Source organism: Ciconia boyciana, chromosome 1, assembly GCF_034638445.1.
Source record: "Ciconia boyciana chromosome 1, ASM3463844v1, whole genome shotgun sequence".
Taxonomy (NCBI): Eukaryota; Metazoa; Chordata; class Aves; order Ciconiiformes; family Ciconiidae; genus Ciconia; species Ciconia boyciana.
Window position 1 is genome coordinate 136,681,629 of NC_132934.1, and position 20,126 is coordinate 136,701,754.

The 20,126-nt window shown below is 45.3% G+C and overlaps 1 protein-coding gene across 2 annotated transcripts in view; it reads left to right on the forward strand.

Moving 5' to 3' along the window:
• Positions 1-4,658: 4,658 nt before the first annotated feature.
• Positions 4,659-20,126, forward strand: part of GPM6B (glycoprotein M6B) — a 109,190-nt gene continuing 93,722 nt past the window's right edge. For both annotated transcript variants that reach the window (XM_072849431.1, XM_072849436.1), the window contains exon 1: positions 4,659-4,827. In XM_072849431.1, the coding sequence (XP_072705532.1) occupies positions 4,824-4,827 (4 nt within the window). In that variant the 5' untranslated portion in view covers positions 4,659-4,823. The remainder of the gene's footprint in view (positions 4,828-20,126) is intronic.

Consider the following 20,126-nt stretch of genomic DNA (forward strand, 5'->3'; position numbering starts at 1 on the left):
AGCCTTCATTTTCAATTAAATCCTCTAATTATTTTTTTTGTACCTTTAAAATCACAAAGTGACATTGGTTATTCCACAAGTGACTTGGGGTATATGAAACAGAGATGAGTCTATCTTTTAACACTGAAGATGTATTTAGTACTCCGTAATTAACACCAAAATGGTAATCACTAATTTTCGGATAAAATGAACTATGGTTCATTGGGAAAAATTATGCATTCTGTTGAATATATAATTATATCTATTCTAAAGCAATCACTGCTCATATTTACATATTGAGAAATGGTTGCTGGAAATATGACCTACTTGGTAATAAGAAACAGTTTTGATTTTGAAGAATATTTATTTCTTACACTATCATACCTGAATGTTAAATTCCAGGAGGAGTATCTACATGCTGGCTATATCAAATTACTTCTCATTTTTTATCTTTTCCTTTCTCTCTTTTCCCCCGAACTACACAGTACCAATGATCTGAACAATTTTGTTCAGCATTTTGCTGGATGAACTTTGCAAACAGCTCTCTGCAGTGAGCATTAAGAAGGAGTTTTGGTAGCAGGAGTTGGAGTCTAAAGCGGATCAGCTTCACATAAAAGGTACAAACGACACAGGAGAGCGTGAGTCATTCCCCTTAATCTACACCAGGATGCTGAGTTCAAAACATGAAAAGGTCACCTCTTCTTTGCATGCAGATGACAGTATAAAGTGATCCAATTGTAATCTTATTTCTCTTTAACATCCGTGGCCTCTGTAATGCCACTTTGAACAGGAGATCACATGGGAGAGAAAAACCCCAGCATGCCTCGACTGTACGTGGAATCACAGAAGCTCAAGACAGAGAGGATGGATGAACCCCCTTGAGAAAGGCCACAGAGAACACTCACTACGACTAAAATCAGATTTTATCACTTCTGATTCCCTTAAATCTAAAATACACTCGTGTTAATATTCAAAAGGAGGCTGTTTTATGAGTCCCTGATTTTATAAGGTTTTGGAGATTTGCAGGATTTTTGCAAAATCAAGCGTAGGAGTGGCACCCTAAACACTCACTCTAATCCTCTGGAAACTGGCAATGACTGCTACCCACTGGCACTGCCTGTGTAGTAGTCAGAAGAAGTAATATTTACAATTAACCATTAGCTTCACTATTAGCAGAGGAAGCCATGGGATGGGGGCTCGCATGCAGCCAACGGTAGGACACGGTGTGAGCTGAGAACCCACCGAAGCAGGCATCCCACTAGAACATGTTTTTATTAAACCACTGTCTTTAATGTGACTAAATGTTTAGTCAAAGCTAAAACATTAAGTGGAAACATACTGCCTTTGATTCTCTTTTTAATTGGGAAGGTTTCCGTATCTAGGGCAATCTGTCTAGCTAGTCTGAGGAAAGACGGTAGGAGTGGAAAACAGACACAAGCAAACAGGTAGCGGCAGCTACCACAACGTTCCATCCACAAGAAAACAGGGATTTGTTTCAGAGCTAGGATGTTCTCCACTGAAGAAGTGGGGAAACAGATGGAGCCTGGTAAATTAAAACAAAAAAAAAAAAGAAGAATTATATGCAACCAGCCTTCACTTGCTCTCGAAATCTGTTTCACCACTGATTGCTGGAAATGGTCAAATACAGTAAAATACAGCGTCTCGGACTGATACCATGCCCTCAGTTACAAATGATGAGACCCCCCCCTTTCCATCTTACCTCTCCTTGACTGATCTTGAGATTGAAGTTAAATTTTCTTCTGCAAATCAGATGGCCTCTTTAAAACATCTCCAGAGAAGAACACACTGCTCCAGACTAGGTTAGGAGATACACCAAGCATATTGCTACGGGGAGTGAAGGTGTTTCTTGAAATACCTGGTATCATCACACTAGTATTAGGTAATGCTACAAACAGAGAAATGTTTCCAGGTGGTTACCCAAGCTATGGAAAAGGTTTCAAACACCCAGCGTAGACAATGAATGACATTAATCAATGCAGAACTCTAACCTTCACCTTCTCTTTTATAGATCAAATCTGCAGTGGCACCAGGTCATTTTATAATCCCTTGATGCCAAGATTGTCTGGATCAGTCTGGCTTCCAGCATAATTTGCAGCAGGCCTTTAGCCCTACCTTACGGCTACCAGCTATAGCACCCAAGGAGCCATTCAGCTACTGAGACTCTCTGAGATGCTGCGCACTCCAGCCTTTCTCCTTTCCACTATGTACTAGATGAAAGAGTGAGAGCATGGACCAGAATCCAGTCATAAGCCTTTCCCAACCAGGGAAGTGCCTGTTTCTACAGTCATCTTAGTTCTGAAATGAAATCCATTAGTTTCTATTCCTAGTAGAAATTCCAGCTAAGTATTCCTGCCTTCTTGACCTCATTTGAGTATTGTAATGTAGTTTTGCTTAAGGAACCAGAACTTCCAACATCAGCCCTGTCAACTTCTCTCTCTACTTGTCGGAGACTCGGTATCTCTGCGAGTGGAAATGCCCATTGACTGCTGAGCCATAACCGATATTTGGACAGATGTTCTTTGCTTTACTCTTTGGAGAGAAAAATTACCAACATTTCTGAGGATAACAGAAAGCTAATAAAGGACAGCAAGTCTCTTCTCTCACTGCATACATGTTAATATGGACAACTGCTTCTCCACTACCATAGGAATGTCTACCCCATACTTCAGGACAAGTATGTAAGCCCAATCTGGACAGCACTGACGATGTTGACCAACTTCCCTTGAGCAACTAGTCCCATGGATTTCAATGATGCAAAGTTCCCCATAAGTGCAACCACAGTCAGAATCAGGGACATATTTTTCAGCTGATCCTAATATTAATCAAGTAGTATGCTGCAAGAGCTTCACAGACTATAATTAAAGAATTGATTTAAAAAAATAAAATTAATTTATACCCTCACCAGCACATAGTGCTGCACACAGCGGGGTGCTCTTACCATTTGCCTTCAGCTCCCGCCATATTTCAGTGCTATTTAGTGCCACTCTAGTTAAGGGTCATGTGCTATTTCCATAACTAATCTCATTTTTCAAAGGTGCATAGCTCATCTACTTTAATTCTCAGTGGGGACTGGAAGCAGATGCTAGTGATCAGCTTTGGTAAGAATTTTTTTTCCTATCTTTACAAAATGCCTTACTCAATCAATCCACTTCTTACCTCTTAGAGAAGAGGCATTTACTCCCTGATCCCGCAGTGCTTGCATGGTGTTGGGCCCTTAGTCCTTACTGGAAAAATGTATGTGTTTCCTAATCAAGGCGAAAGCCTCAGATGATCTTGGCCCGAGAGACTGGGATTTTTCTTTTAATCAGAAACAAACCACAGCTTTAACATTGCAACTTTGTATGTGAGCGCAGACACACGCTACTTTGGGAGCAGGGGCCTGAAATTGCGAAGTACGAACTAATTTCCCTGAAAATTAGTGTTCACACTTTTGTCGCTCCTTTGCCTCCATGTTTTATTAATATGTTCTTAAGCAATCGATCTCATTTAGAGGGGAATAATATGGTTACATAATTTCATAGATCAATTTGTTAATCATCATGAGAGAAGATGAAATATATCCTTATACTTCACGTAAATAACAGAAAAGTAGGATATTATTATTGTGACAAAGGCAAAGGAAATGCATGCCAAGTACCCAATTAATGTAAATCAGAACAATCTGATTGACATTAGTCACTGTAGATGCATTTATTCTGACTAAAGAGCTGGCCTTTGCATCTGAAGCAATCAAATCGCTCTGGTGCTAACAGTCCAACTGAGAAAAGCAACTAAACTGAAAAAGCCGACTTTGCCACTCTCTTCCATACCCATCGTCTGCGTCTGTGAAGGCTTACTCCTGTGCAACACAGTTATTTTTGCCTCCAACTTGGCTAGGTATGGAGGGGTTTTACTGGTGAGCTCCTAGTGGAGAAACCACCCATACGCCCCCAAACCACCCGGTCTGTTACTTAGGGGTCCCCTTCACTGGTTTTCCCAAACGCTAAGATACATTTCTCACAGTGTTTAAAGAAATGAAAAAGTCACTGCAAGCATAGTCACGCACGGTTGTGCGGCTGGAACATCATTCCAGCGGCAGCTCCCGCAGTGCCATGTAACGCTGTGAAGTGGCATTCCTGGCTTCAGAAGAGGCTGTGAAGATAAGAATCACATTGTTGAACACGAGTATAGATATTAATGAAATAACGTTATGTTTGGGCGCACACTGCCCTTGCCGTTGCCACAGAGAAACACCGAGAAGCCAGATGCCTCTGAAGGTCAAGAGTGCCCTTAGCCCCGTTTCCAGGCAAGCACCTGAAGCGGAGAGGGACAGGGGTCCCGCCTGGCCCCGGGGTGCTCGTTCCCGGGAGCCTTCTGGGGACGAACGATAACTCGCTGGAGGAAAACAGGGGCCAACGTAAGAAAGCAAGCCCTAGTTTCAGGGACGCCCCGGCAGCAGGGCCCGGGCGGGAGGCAGCAGCCCCGGCCCCGCGGCCGGGCGGAGGCGGGGAGGGCGGCGCGGCTGCCCGCCGCCGGGGGTGCCCCCGCCGGGCCGCGGGGCGGCGCTCCGCCACCCCTGCCCCGCGGCGGGCCGGGCCGGGCCGGGCGGGCCGGGCCGGGGGCCCCTCGGGCGGCGCAGGCAGGCGGGGCCGTCCCCGCCCCTCTCGCCGCGCCGCAGCCGCCGGAGGCGAGCGGAGCCCGCCAGTGTGCGAGCTGCCGCCGCTGCGCCTCTCGCCCAGCCCGGCGCAGCCCAGCCCAGCCCAGCCCAGCCCAGCCCGGCGAGGCACGGCAGAGCGAGCCCCTGCCCTGCTCCCCCCGCAGCGCCCGGGCGACGAGAGCCAGCCATGGGTAAGCGAGCCGGGCTGCGGGGCAGCCCCCGCTCCGGGGCCGCAGGGGGAGCCGCGGCTGCGGGGAGGGTGGGAGCGGGGGCAGGTGCGGGGCAGCCCCGGGGTTCGCGGCGGCCCCGGCCCGGCCTCTTCCCGCGCGGCGGGGGGCAGTAGCCTGCCGAGCCCCCCGGCGGAGCGGGTCGGGGGCGGCCGCCCCTCAGCCCCCCTCACCCGCTGGGGCCGGGCCGCTGCCACAGAAACTCGGCGGGAGCGGGGGCGGGCGCGGGGGGCTCCTGGCCGGCGAGTAGAGCCGGCGGGGCAACGGGACCTCGCCAGCCGGAGAACGCTCCCTTCCTTTAAACGCATTATTGATAATAATACTACAGAGTCCTGGAGCTCTAGTTTCTTGGAGGCCGTTGTACGCAGCCGGCCCGGAGCGTGTCTTCTCCCCCGGTCCCGCTGAAGCTGAGGCAGCGGCGTGGTCGGGGGCTGCGCCGCACGCCGGGGGCAGGGGCGGCCGTTGGGGCGGGCCGGGCCGGAGCGCCGCAGGGCGCGGGGAGCGCGGCGGCCGCGGGCGGCCCCGGGTCTCCCCGCGGGGCTTGGTGCCGCCGCCCGGCGCTGGGGAGTGACTCGGTCTCGTCCCCGCTTCCCCTCGGGAGAAGCCGGGGCGGGGGTTCCGCTCAGCCCCTCTGCGCCAAACGCGGGTCGGCTGGGGTGCGGTTCAGGGGGTGAAGCGTGGTTCGGGAGAGGAGGAATAGACTTGGGGGACAGGGGGGAGAGTGGACGTGCCTTTTCAAGGTGGGAAGTGCGCCTGTGTGCCAGGCGTAACGCGTTTCGGGGTGAGCATTAGGGAATCCTGGGGGCCATTGGGATAACGTGGTGCGCTCTTCCCTCCTGTAGCTTGGGCTCTGCACGGTGGAGGGAATTGGGCGTCGATGGAGAGCGGCGGCTTCTGTTCCCAAACTTGTGGGGAGGGAGGCACTTGCGTGCGTGCGTTAGCGTGAGCTGAAGTGAGGCCCTGACCAGGGAAGGATTCGTCGTGCCCATGGGTCACTCGGTAGTCAACAGACCTGTTCAGTGTTTGCCATCCTTCTAGCATGGGCCTTCTAGCATGGGCTGCTTCCTGCGAGCTTTCCTTTCAACCAACTATAGATCCAAATGAATTAAGCAGTAATGAAAGTTATGAGGTTTGGAAAAAGGAAAAAAAAGATAGACAAATACAGCTGTATCTTTGGTCCAGTTTGCCAGTGGCATATTACTGCTTAGAGGTTGCAGCTGCTAAAGCAGAGCTATCAGTGCGTGCCTGTGTGTTAATATGCACATACTGATGCTGGCACTGTCTCTGGTTTTAATTAAGAAGAAGAAAAAAAGGAATTAATTACTCAGCCAAAGCCAAAGGAAGCTGACAGAATTCCTATGGTTGCTACTTTGTTAAATTAATTCGCATCACCTAATTCCTTAATGTCTAAATGCTTATTAACTGGTTTGTTCCCTAGCTTAGTGAAGATCAGACTCCTGTCTTTTTACTAAGCTTTTCTGAAGTTTCCAACACCCCTTTCAATGCATGTTAAAGTACGGATTCCTACTGCCTTTGCAGCTCTGAAGGCTGAAAAACAAACCAGCTGTATTACCGGCACCATTTTTTGCATGCATATTCCGATACTCACTTTTTAGACTATGCTTTCCCTATGTGAACTTTTGATATTCAATGAAACTGTAAAGTGGATGGCCTCTCCCATGTCTGTATCTTTGCATCCTTCTCTTAACATATGCTTTTATTTTACTGCCATGGATGGATGTCGGATAAATCTTGGAATGGGGATGGAAGAGGGAAAGAGAGAAAGGAATGTTTTCAAGTGTCTTATTAAGAGAAGCGTATTCATTGGATTACAACATCTTATTTGGGGGGTGGGGGAATAAAATTTGTTAGATAACACATGTAAAATTGTTCTTGAGTGTCTTTGCTGCTAAGTCTATGAAATTGATTTTTCTTCAGTAAATTAAGCTGCTAGGGGTTTGAAACCAAAAGGTTGTTTTAAATCTTTGTGGGTGATTCATCTTGAGGAGAAGCAAATCTTTGGTTTAGTCCTAAAATCTTAGAAAAACACTAAAGTTAGTCTTGCAGGTTGTGGGTCTGCAACAGTGTGTGAAATGTATGTTTTATGTCTGTATAGAATGTCTTGTCCTGAATGTAACAGTTGGGGAAAGGGGAGTGGAGAGAAGAAAACATTTCTTGAATGTGCTGCTCATAATGATGATAATGGCACAAAACTCCAAGGTCTGTAGACTTCTTTGCTTAGAAACATTGTTGGATGATCAAGCCATGCCTGACGGGGTAATGGCAGTGTGGCCAGTCAGGAGGGGGAACTTCTAGCACAGATTTCAGATGAAATACTTCAAAAAGAAGTCATAGAAAGAAGTCTTTGTCAGCTGGGGATCCAGTCCCTCATGAATACGATGTTTTGTTTATGCCATTGCATAACTGCTGCCTTGGCTTTAGGTAGGCTGAGGCTGATGTGACCGAGTAACCAGGACTTGTTTGGAGCCCCGGTGCTGTACTGAGCTTCCTGATCCGATGGCAAGGCTGTATTTGACTGTTTCTCATTGGGACTGCTTGAATTGTCCTTGCTCGCATGCAACTTTTGTGTAGGACTGGCTTGCTGAGGCTGATTATTATTATTTTTTTTCTTTTCGGAGCTGCTAAGAGCCCACCGTGGCCATTGAGGTTTTTGGCTCCCTCAGCGCTTCCGAAAGTCGGGCACATTGTGTTCAACACCAGTGAGGGTTTGCGCTGGCTGGAGGGTCGTCAGTAATAAACCAGCACAGTGCTTTGTGCGTGTCATGGGAGAAGACCCACCCGTTGGCATCTTACATCGCGGCACACACTCTCCCAAACGTAGCGTCTCATCTAGGAGGTGGGGAAGGGACTGTTATTTTACAAAATGAAGAAAAAATGCGAAAGGTGTTTGTTCCTAAAAGTTTGAAAAGCATGATACAGTGTCATTTCTGGGGAACTGTGTGTTGTCATAATTTTACACCTTTTCTTCTTTGTAGTCCCCAAACTGTTGCTTTCAAATTAGAAAAGTGGTTGGAGCAGAGTGGGTACATATATTATGTTTTGATTGATTGTTTTTTAAAAAAGAGATAGCGAGGAGAACACTGTGCACAAACAGGGGATGAAATGATGACCGTCTTCATGTGGGTTTGCATCCCATCTCTCTGCAGTCCCTGTGCAGGAACGGCTGCCTCGCAGAGCCTGCAAACCCAGGAGTTCCCTGGGGCATCATGCTGTGCTGCGCTGGGGCCATCACCTTCTCCTTCACACCTTCTGCAGCACATCCAGCTCCCCCAGCAGTACTAGTTCCTGCATCCTCACGGCTCTTCCCTGCATCCCAGAGTGAACCATCCCTTCCTCGTGGGCAGTAACCTCAGGAGTTCCACCTTAGGAGCTTCTACTACCCATAGAAACAGTCCTCGCTTTTATGTGAAACGTGTCCAAAGTAGGTTCAAATATTCCCTGAACCAGGCTTTCTTCTTATAAACAGCTGGGGGCAAATCCTGAAAGAGAATAAGTCCTCTTTCTTTCTATTCAGCTATACACTTTGTTCAGACGGGAGCTGAAATCTTTTGTGTGTCACAGTAATAGTAAAATCTGATTAGTATTGGTCATTAAGGGTGGCTGGTTTTCAATTGCCAAGTGGTGTAGTCCATGGTCTGTTAAATCTTGCACCTCTTAAATATATTTAACCTTGTCCTATAAAAAAAGAAACTAATATTAAGTTTATCTTCTCTTAAAACCCATGAAATATAAAATTTCATACTGCTGCCCTTCCTCTATCTCCACAACACCTGCTTAAGCTATTAAAAAGTACTTAATGTTGCCTTCTCACTGTAATCCTGCTTGTCTGGGAAGGAGGCAGAGGAGAAAATGTTGTGCATTTCAGATATTTCCCAGTATCCTAAACAATTTGTGTTTTCACCATATTTACAGATTCTTCCTGTTGCGCTCTTTCTAAACGTATGGTTCAGTAATATAGGAGATCTGCTGTCCCATGTGTGAATTACGGTATGTCTGATAGGTCTTGAAATGTTACATTTCAGAAGAACATACTGGATTATAGATTACATCCCTGGGAGGGCTGAACTGTGGTAGTACCTGATTATCTTTTTCAGAGTGTTCCTAGAATTTCTTAAACCAATTGAAATCTGCAGGTCACTTTCAATGTTTAAAGGGCTTTAGTTATTTTTCTCAAGCCAGGTATCTTTTTTTCAAGTTTGCTTCCATGTGGTGTTATTCCAGCAGTCATCATGTTGCAAGCATTGTTTTTTTATACAGTATTTTTTCTATAGCCTTTTCTTTTCAAGGTTAATGCTATCTAATCATAGAATGGTTTGGTTTGGAAGGGACCTTTAAAGATCATCTAGTCCAACCCCACTGCCAGGGGCAGGGACATCTTTTCACTTGCTCAAAGCCCCGTCCAGCCTGACCTTGAACACTTCCAGGGATGGAGCATCCAGGGATGGGGCATCTGCAACTTCTATGAGCAATATTTAGTAATATCTGAAGTAATTACTCTAAAAAATAAGTCCAAAGTCCTTTTCAGGATAAGGTTAAAATAAATTGAACATAAGCCCAGAAGCCCACTTCTTGGTATCTTTTTTATTCCTCTTGCAGCGGCATCGTGTCGTTCCCTGAGTGGGTGCATGTTCTCATAGCGAGGATTTTGTTTTCCCTGAGATACACAGCTGGTGCAGCCAGACGCAGAATCACTGCGCGTATTGTACTTCCACTGATGGTATTTGGATGTAAATGTGTTGTTATCTTTCTAGAAGTGCAAGAGCATTGTATCCAGTGAAATTTCACTGGAGTAAAGCGTTTGCAGAGGGAGCTGCTGTGGGTTGTTACATTACCACACTCCCCATGATGGCCATTCTTCCCGCTGAAACTCCTGGATTTCTCTTCTTTTTGACCTCCCCCACATGCATCCCAGCTGTGTGTGCCCTTCACCCCTTCCCAGACACGCACGCACCTGGTCCCTGTGAATGCATCCCAGCACCTGCCCATGCTGCATGTCACCTTGCTGCTCCGTGCAGCTCCTCGGGCCGCTCCCGCTTGGGGACCGAGAGCTTGCACGGAGCTGTGGGAGCTGCCTTCCCGCAAGTTGCTCAGGTCCGCCTGCAAAAATTTGAACCCTTTGTGGCACCACAGTGTTAACACTGCGGAGGATGTATTTGCTTATTGTGTACTTTTAATGTAGGTGCTGTTTACCCTGGAGTGTGGGGTCGAGGCTCACTCCCGATGGAGCGCACGGCATCTCGCCGGGGTGCCGGGTCTGGTGGGGTGTGTGGTGGCACGTTTGAGGGGTCATTCTCCAGGGTTCGCCTCAGCGTGCTTGTGGCTGGATTGGTTTGAGCCATCCAGGGAAATCAAAATCCTTTCTGTTCTCCCAGCTGGTTCCTTAAAATCCATTTGGGTACGAGTGCCTCTGGGTTTGAGTTGTGGTGAGCAAATGTAAGGAAAGATGGTTTACTCTCCATGTGGGACATCAAAGATTATCAAAGATATTGAAGTAATGGGTCTCAGCTGAGCCTGTGAGGCTCTGTAGAGATGCAGAAGCCTGCGCTGGGAGGATTACCGGGTCAATAGCTGCAATAGGCAAAGCACGAAACAGAGCCATGGTGGCTCTTGTCCATCCCATCCATCTTGTAAGGTGGCTGCTGCTTCTTGTATGCGATGTAGCCTGTGGCCGGGAGGAAGCGAACTCAGTGTGACAGTACTGGGGGAGGAATCCACGCCTCCTGATCCTCTCCAAACTTTTCTTCTGCAGGTAGGCATGAACCTCTGACAGCTGGGGTGCCGGGGTGACTGTGCCCATCTGAATTCCCTGTCACTCCTTCCTTGTAAACACAGTGAGCAACAGTGGAGGAGATTTGACCATTCAGTGTAACAAATAGATAGCATCGTATGTACCACTTAGTCCTGAGCTGTTTGTTACTTTCTGTTGCTGCTTTGTCTTGGTGCTTTGGCAGTCTCCCTCTCCCACCTCTCTTGGGTTTTAGGCTCACAAGCTTGCATGTGGAGTTGCGGCTTGGGAAATGTTTACAAGCAACGCAAAGAACTATGAGAATTCAAGATCTTTTGTTCTGCCTGGTTTTGGAGCTGTTTGACTAGCAGCAATTTCAAAATGTGAATGGAGCTTATGTTTCATTAATAGAAAGATGTGCCTGACGCAGAGCTATCCAGTGGTACAAACCTCAGTGCGTTGCTGCATGTCAGTTTTGTGTGTGTGTGTGTTTTATGCTTTGATAGCTGAGTGCATGTGATGCTTGGAAATTTTAGCCTAAAGATATACGTACAGAAAATGACTTTCAGGAATGTGTTTGTACTTAGTGTTTGGGGTTGTTTTTTGCCTGGGGGGAAGAAAGTTGAAAAGGACTGTGGTTCAAAGATAGCTGGGACCTGGGTAATGAAGACTGGACTTCCTGAAGTTATGAACTGATTTGGAGTATCCAACATAAGATACAGCCTTCATAATTTTGTGGGTGTTTTTTAATGTTTACTAAGAGCATAGAGCAATCATGGCATACTGCAGCCTAAAACTCTGTCTTCGTATACATTCCTTCAGTGCCAATGAAAATATAAGAATTGCCCTGGTCTAAAGCATACACTAATTGGAGAGGGGGATTACACTGAAGGCAAACAGGGCAAAACTTGCTCCGTTAGCGGCTCAGGAGTAAGGAAGCAGCTGGCTTGCCTCCCAGGTGCTGGTTTGTGGACTGGTGCGTAGAAAGGACACCTTGTGTTAACAATGCAGCTGGTCTGGAGATCCAAAAACTAGAGTAAATGACGGGAGTCCAGCCAGAGAAGGATTACATTTTGAGTAGTGTGCCGTTTTTCTTAAAATTGGAAACATACATTTGGGCTTATTGGTGGTTTTGCTGGGTTGGAGCTGCTGATGGCTAACCGAGGAGGAATCTGACTTCCTCATGCTGCCAGCAAGGCACAGCTAACTGGGAATCTCCGATGTCTGGTTTTCACTTCACCTTTCGGTCTACGCTTTTATCAGCTTGCATGCTAGAAAATTCATTGAGGCTTTTCAGTCCTAAAGCTGAGTGCGCATCGGTGAGGCTGCTGGGTGAAGGTGAGTGTTGGCTGCCTGCAGGCTCCTGCCTGTGCCCTTTGTGAGCCTGCCCGGGAGAGCAGCTGCTGTTTGACCTTATTCAGGAGAGATTTCCCACCGATTCTTTTAAACTCCATGGGTTTATGTATGTTTTGCTTTCTGATGGGACACAAGTGTTTTGCAACATAAGAGAGTGCTTTTGTCGACTTAAGACGTCTTTTTAAAGCTGCTTAAATTCTAGATGCTGGGCACCTCTGTCAGGATTTGCTGGAATGAAGTCCTAGGCATGCATCGTGCTGACAAATGCTGTGCAAGTCTGAATTAGTGCAGAGCTCTGGCTGGATCTTCAGTACTTTTTCCTAAATTCTCTATTAAAGTAATTTTCATTTTCTTGTTGGTTGTTTTTTGTGTATTTTGTTTTGGGTTTTTTTTGAAAGAATAACTTTTAGAAGGTTTTAAATGATTGCTGTTTGTGTGTAAACTTACACTTTAGTTACCAGAATTGAGTTGACATAAATGTCATGCACTTTCCCAAACAAAAGTGTAAAATGAGTTGTTGTATTCGTTAGACACACAGCTGAAAATACGTTTGCACATGGAACTTCCCTTGTGGGAAATTAAATGCTTTTCTTGAGCTGCTTAGGCATGTATGAAAAAAAAAAAAGTCAGGAGGAAGGATGACTAGTGGGAGTATTGGGAGCTAGGAACTCTTGGTGCAAGCACAGGGATCTGCTCCAGCACATCTGTCAAGAGCCCACAACTTGCAAGGTGTAATGAACAGCAACACTTCATGCAACATCTGCTTGGGCTCTGCGATGGGCGTTGGTACAAAAGCCTTGAAATCTCTGAGATATTTGTCATACCATGTCAGGGGAATGTAACAGAATCTAGTGCATCATCTATTATAGTCTGCTCACCAGCCAGTGAAGTTATTAGGTACTAAAGCTGATAACTGTTCCATTGAGCCAGAGTTTTATGTCAGCAAATACAAGGAATGCAGTGCAGAGGGGGCTTTGCTATGCGTGACTGATGTAGCTCGTGTTAGTAATTATTTCCCTCATGCAGTGTATACGTTCAGTCCGTAGACGTTTTTCCCATTCCGTGCTGAAATTAAAGGGGCATTTTCTCGTGCTTGCTAATTGTCTGATGAAAATCCCCCATTTCAGATAATGTCTGGAAACTTAAAGAAATAATTATATGGAATGAAAAATAGCCAGTTAAGTAATTTTGGTTTTTATAGCCTGTAATTTTTAGTCCCTCCCTTTAAATTATTTTTAAACAGTTTGAAAATACCTGGTTTTCTCCTCAAACTTGAGCTATGAGAAACATATAATGGATACTTAATCTTTAACCTCCTCCTGAAATTCCTTGAGGTTTTTTGTCTTATCTGCCATTAATATGCTTGCAATGCCATATTTGAGAAATTGTTGTAATCTACCACATATTGAATTCCTGTTGTTCCTCAATGGAAACCTCAGGGAGGCAGAAAAGAACCAGGAAGGAGTAAAAAAACTTATTGAAAATGCTAATTTAAAGTAGCTGTGGCAGACTGAAGTTAAGTATTTGGGGAGTGGGTGGCACTGAAACAAAACACAAATGGGGTAGCAGCGTGAGTCAAGACTTGAATGATTTTAGCTTTAAACAGTCTGCAGATTTCATGAAAATGATTTTATTTTCCTGTAAAACTTTATTTCTGGATTTTCTTAGGTTTCCCATAGCTGTCAGCTGCTGAATGTTTTCCCCATTATGGTCAGCTTCCCAGCATGGTTTAGGCTCTTTCCATCATCCTCGCAGAGAGGAAGCACTGGACCTCATGGTCGAACCTCGTCCTTCCCTCCCTCTAAGCTGTCTTCTGCCACGTTTTGTGGGCAGAAGTATGTGTGTGGATAGATGGTTCCCTGCCTCCCTTATTCCCATTGGCGTTTGATCCTCCATTGAAGGCTTTCCTCCTGAAATAGAGACCAAGCGCGCTCGCCAGTTTTGCATGCGTGATGAGCAGAGCTGTGACACCGTCCGATGGTGTGCTGGGCACCTGCAGGTGTGTTTTCCATAGACGATGTCTCTCTGTGGTAGCTGCTAGCTTTTATCTGTTTCAAAGTAAGTGATGTAACCCTGCTAGAGATAGAAAACAGTGAGGACACTGGGAGAAACAGCTTTAAAAAACCCCAGAAAGTCAGGAGACGCTCTCTTAAAGTAAAATTAAGTGCTTTACTGGAGGGAAGTTGGAGGCTTGGCTTTCTGCTTCCACAGTGACAGAAGGGCATGGCACACGTGGAATATTAAATGTTGCCAAGGCTAATGGGACTGTCCCAGCTGCTGTTAAAACCTGATGTATAAATGTGTTAATTACTGCACACTGAATCTTTTTTCTGTTCTTGTAAGAACATACAAAGAAAAAAAATCAGGAAAATACCAGCGTAGTTACAGTCAGCGCTATCTACTTCTTCCTCTTACAAAATGCATTTGGTTGATGAAACTATTTTGTTTCATGCTTGATTAGTTGATCTTGGATAGCATTGCTATTTTTTGTATGTAGAGGTACTTGCCAAATTGGTCAGTATGCTGGCTGTAGGATGGCAGTCTTCTCTCCGAAGTTCACCTACCGTCTTAGAATTCTGTTCAAATGGGTTAGAGAATTAGGAATATTCCTTGTTTGCAGCGCGGTTGTTAGAGTTTAACTGAAGGATGAGAATGGAAACAATACCTGAGTTTCTGTTAAAAAAACAGCAAAACAAACCCTGCCACCTACTTGGAAAGGTGATATCTCTGTTCATTAGTTCTTCCTCTGGCATGCTAAATGGGTCCCTGTGCAGGACTCCTGAGGAGGGTCTTATATGGACTTCATAAGAAGATGCAGAAGGGGAGAAGCAGTTATCCAGCCAAAACGTGGGTTCCTGAAGCATTCCTTCCTCTTTGCCATGGTATAAGGCAGGTTTATGGATTCAAAAAATGCCATCATGTCTGCTTAAGTTCTCGTCTACTGTAATCCTTCTTAAAATACTTGATCCTTAACCCTTTGGTTTTTAGGAAAGAGGCTGCTAAGATTAGTAGGAGGGAAACATGCCTTTTTCCTTCCGTATGTGTTTGTGAGCGTGACTGCTGTGCCCACTTCCCACATGGTCAGTAGTCTGTCATCTTCTGCATGTGTGAGATGTCCCTTATGGTAGGTCGTGTACCTTGTAAATAAAGTAAGTGGTTTCTATTGCCTTGCTCAGAAAATATGTCAAGCTTTTCATTGCATATGCTTCATTGCTCCAACACTTGTGCTTTGCATTTGCATCTGGTTAGATCTCTATGGAGAGACATTTCTTCTCCTCACCCAAGTTTAAACACAGGGGAGAAATGATTGCATTTATTTGCCATTTTAATAGTAATTTTTTGTGTCAGGCTAAATTACCGACATCACAGCAGTATCCCAAACCTGAATTGATCCTGAACTGCTACACATAGTCCCAGAGACATTCAGGATTTGGCTTTGGGGCACTCAGATGACTTCCACAGTCACAAGTGGACTTGCAGCAGGAGCCTTCACTCTTTGATGGCAGACATGGCTGAAGCTGTGACGCTTAAAGCCTTCAGGCTTGGCAGCTTCTGCGTGCCCCCCTTCGATCTGAAGGGGACAGCTGGGAAGAGCACCCCGGTGACAGCCTGCGTCCCAGGCCTCCCACAGCACTGAGGATGTACCATGCCAGTGCTTCCTGCTAGGAGATACTGGCAATTAATTTAAAATCCTTCCCCTAGGTCATCATGGCTTTTAAGGAGCTTTTGCACATATTATCTCAGAAACCGCCTTTCTTCCTTGAGCATGACCTGCCAAGACAGCTGTGTTTCTCTTAAGCACTGAAGTTAATGACACAAAACATGACGCTCGAGAGGACGGCAGGATTGCAGCCCTTCTTAGCTGTGTGCCCACTGCCAGTGTCCCCTGTGTGGGAGACCTGCACGATGAGGGGTTTTTGTGGCTGCAGGACAAAGTATAAGGCCTGGCTTGGGCATCTGCGATCCTTTCCACAAGGGGTTTTGAGGATAGTGCTTGTATGGCCTTTCTGGGCTTAGAGTGAAAGAAGGCAAGCTTTCTTTTTTTCCCTGGTGTCTGTTTTTTGTTTGGTTTTTTGTTTATGTAATGCAATGGAAAAGACTTTTTTCCAGACATAACAGTAACATTGCATAAAAGGGTCCTCCTTGTGTTTGTGTATGCTGCTGACATACACTTCGTTTATAATAAGCCCAGCGGACTAGGTGCCTTTGCATCTGAGGGTAGTCACAATGCCCCGATGTGTACTAGGGCGCAAGTTGCTCAGTGTGGATGTCTCGTAGTGTTCTGGCTGGGCTGTATAGCTTCTTTCCTACGAGAGTTCGTAGAGTAACCTAAACTTGCCTCTGTTCCCATGACCTTAAATTGGCTATTAACTCGCTCTCTCACACACTAGCATGCAGACTTTTTCATTTCCAGCTTTGCTTGGGGGCTCCGTCTCCTGCTGTCTCTCTTCATGAAGCTGTGTGTGGGCTTACCTGTCGCACGTATGGTAGGAGTTTGCAGGAGGAAATACCTTCCCAAATGTTAGCCCCAGCAGCTGTGCCCCTGTGGAGGCACGTGGAAGAGGCAGGGCGGCAATGCCAGCAAGCTTCACCACCGTCTTTTGTTTCCCTCATAGCTATGGTGACCCTGGGTGTGAGATCAGGAATGTACGCGCTGGAGATGATTTAAGGAAATGTGCAGCACTACATACTAATTAATTCAGGTCATGATACTCCTAGGATAAGCACAGCAGCTTCCTGCCTCCCAAGTGGTTGCTGCAGTTCTGATGTGAACCCCTTTGGCTTATGCCAAGAAAAAACCTGTGGAGTAATTAAAATGAACCTGAACTGCTTTAGAGGGCCTGGTTTGAATTAGGGCATGATTATTAACTCTAGCAGTATTTGGCTTTGCTAAATCTCCCCCTTCCCTTCTAGGATGTTTGTTCCCCTGCCACTCCATCAGCTCAGTAATGTCTGCTGGGACAGTATCTGTCCACTCATCTCTGTAGAGAAAACAAGGTCTTGGCTAACACGTACCTCAAGCCTTGGTGGGACTCTGTCAGGGGTGCGGTGCCCACTGCAGAGCTTGGTGATGGCTGCCAGGGTCTTGTGTCAGCCAGTCTCCAGAAAGCCAGGACTACGGGAGCAGAAGATGGGGAGTGAGAAGGTAACTTTACTGCATGTGTAACTGTACTGAATGCTGTTCTTCTCATGGGCATTTGAAATAGTTAACAAAATCAGACTGCCTGGAGTTACCGCATTAAATCCAAGTCCTTTGGGCTTTAAGGGCATTGCCTTTTGTATGCGTGTGTGGGAAATTCAGGAAAAAGCAAGAGTACAAGAGAGTTTTAATCTCAAGCTGTGGAAGCTCTGTTGGTTTGAGGGCTCAGAGTCCCTTGATTATGGTTTTCTTTCACATGAGCTAGATGATGTGCCTATTTTTTCTTTATATGTAGATGACACCATTTAAAAGAGTATTTTCAAGCCCTCTTTGTGGGGACGGTAATCTCAGAACATGGGTTTTCATCAAAAAACTGCAGTAAAGCTTTTTTGAAGCATTTTGCATCAGGTTGTCTTGTCATCAGGTCACAACTATGGAGCCCTGGTTTCAAAGTCTCTCATGTTACAGCTGTGCTACTTGTTTTCCAAGGCATTTTTCAGACAGGATCCACTGGGAACTCCTGAAATGGTTGCCCAAATTCTTCTCCAGTATAGTGCCTGGATGCCCTGATGCCCCTGCTTTGTTCTGCTGTGCCGTACAGTGGTGTGGTAAGGCCCTCCACCCCTGTGACCTCTGGTGATGGAGCGAATATTATTCTTTTTTCACCATTGTTTGTTTTTACAGCATTTAAGAAGTTGATGTTGGCAGAAGAACAAAAAACAGTAGGAATTTTTTTTTTTAATCTAGACAAGCAGGATACTTATACTAGAAAGGCTTTTCTCTCATAAGAAATTGAAACGTCTTTTGTGGAAAAAATGTTTGAAATGTGCATTGTGGTATGCTGCCTTTTTTTTCCCTCTGAGAGAATTGTCTCTGCTGTGAAATGAAACTAATCCTCAGTTTGAAGGCTTGTATTGGGCATCCCCTCAGCTTGGGAGCAATTGGAAAGGAAAGCAAATGTATGAGTTGTACAGAGAGGCTGTGTTTTGGGCTGTGCTGTTTTTCCCTGTTTCTTCCTCAGAAGTTCTGATTTATCTTTGGAAAGCCTGAGAAATTAGAGGTCACTAGACATCATTTTACAGGACCAAAGAAAATGATTAAGTGTTGATAATCTCTAAGCGTGACAATGCCTTCTCCCTTTTTAAGAATCGCATTTTTGCAAGACATTATCAACCCCCACTACCCATAAGATGTCCCGTGCTCTTTAGAGAGGGTCTCTCTGCTGGCTCCTTACTTTCTGTGCAGGAGGTGGATTGGCGTCCTGCAGAGAGCTGCAGGCATCTAGTTCTTAAGCACCACAAAATTTTCACTCTCGAGTCCTGCTCCTATCCAACCATTGTCTGTTGTAGTCCTTGAATGCTGAAAAAGTCACAAGACCTGCTATTATTTTGGAGGCTTTTGTTTACTGTTTGGTTTCTGAGCACTTAGTGGCTGGTACTTATTTCAAATTTTCCCTCTTCCCTATTGATGAATGAAAATCTACTCTTTTTTTTCTTTTTCTTTTTTCATAATAAAAGATGCAGTTTTTCATGCGTGCTTTAGAACCGGGACTTAAGTTCAGCACCAGATCTCGATAAACTTGGTGATGGTATTGCAAGAGGCAGTTCAAGTGTAGCTAGCATGCCTCTCTCCCTGCATGACACTAGTACCTTTGCTCTTGCTTTGGGAAAAAAAGGCTATATATGTTCCACGCTGCCTGCCTCTGCTTTTTACGCTGTTCTCTTTTATATAGGGTTTGCTGTTGGACGTCTATAGGAAAGCACAAACCCTAGGCAAACCCTGAGCCTACAACACATATGAAAGACCTGTGTTTTAAGGAAGCATATCTGAAAGAAAACTGGAAACAAAACGGGGATCATTTTTTTTTTGGTAGGTGATACCTATTTAGATAGACTTAGAGTGCCTGGAGGAAAAGTGTTGTCCCATAACATAGGGATGGTACATTCTAAATTCTCAAAATACTCTGTGCTGCTTCTCCCATCTTTTCCTTGTAGTGAAACAAGATCTTTCTATAAATTTATTGTCCGTGTTTGAGCGATGTAATATGTCTGTCTGATACTTCCATGCATTCCCTGTTCAGTCAGTAAAGAGGCTCCATCAGTTGTTATGTCTTTGTTACAAATGTTTAATTTAAAAACAATAAATTTGAGGGCGGAGGAATGGGGATTTTCACAGTAATGTCATTAAGGAAATGTTGCAAAACTGACGTAAGCGTCATTTTTTTTTGCTCTGCAAGCTCTGCATTTTTCAGGCAAACTTTGTCATCACAGAGCAGTTAGGAAGCAGTGGTTAGTGGGTCAGACAGGCCCAGGGGGCTAAATTGGGTTTTGTTCAGCCAAATGTTAGTGCTTTTTAATCAACGCTGAATTCTGCGTGCAACACTCTCTTCCTTCCCCAAAGCCAAAACAAAATAAAAATGGTTATTCAATTGGGTCATGCACAACATCTGCCCTTTACTAAAATGGTTAGGGAGTTACCACAGCGAGGGAAGAGAAGCTGCCTATAGCTACTGTTAGAGCATCATTTCGCCACCGTGGCTTTGGTGATCTGGTACAAGCAGCTGTCGATGAAGATCTGTGCACGGTCCTCAAACTCCCTTTAGAAGGAAGAGGAGAATTTCCTTTCATGTTTCGTGCAGCATTTTTACAAGAAGGTGCAAAATTCCAATAAAACGGTGTCCTGAAAATTGGAAGTGCAATTAATTTACAGTGCTTTCAAATAATTGCATAGATTTCTTTTTGCCCTGTATCCTTCCGTAGGTGTTAGACTACTTCACATAAGGAATTGTTTTTTCAAATCTCGCTGCTGCCACCTGTTCAGTCTCTAGTAAATGTAATTAAGGTGATGGTAGAAATGCTGGAGGCTTTGGACTTTCTTGTCTAAATGGCTTATATACTCTCCACTGTAGTCCGTGTGTTAGTTGGGCCGTCCTGAGAAGTTTCAGTTTCCCTTGGTGTAGGCCTTTTTTTGACAAAAGGCTTCATGCAGGCCAATTTAATTTTTAAAAAGTCCATTTTGGTA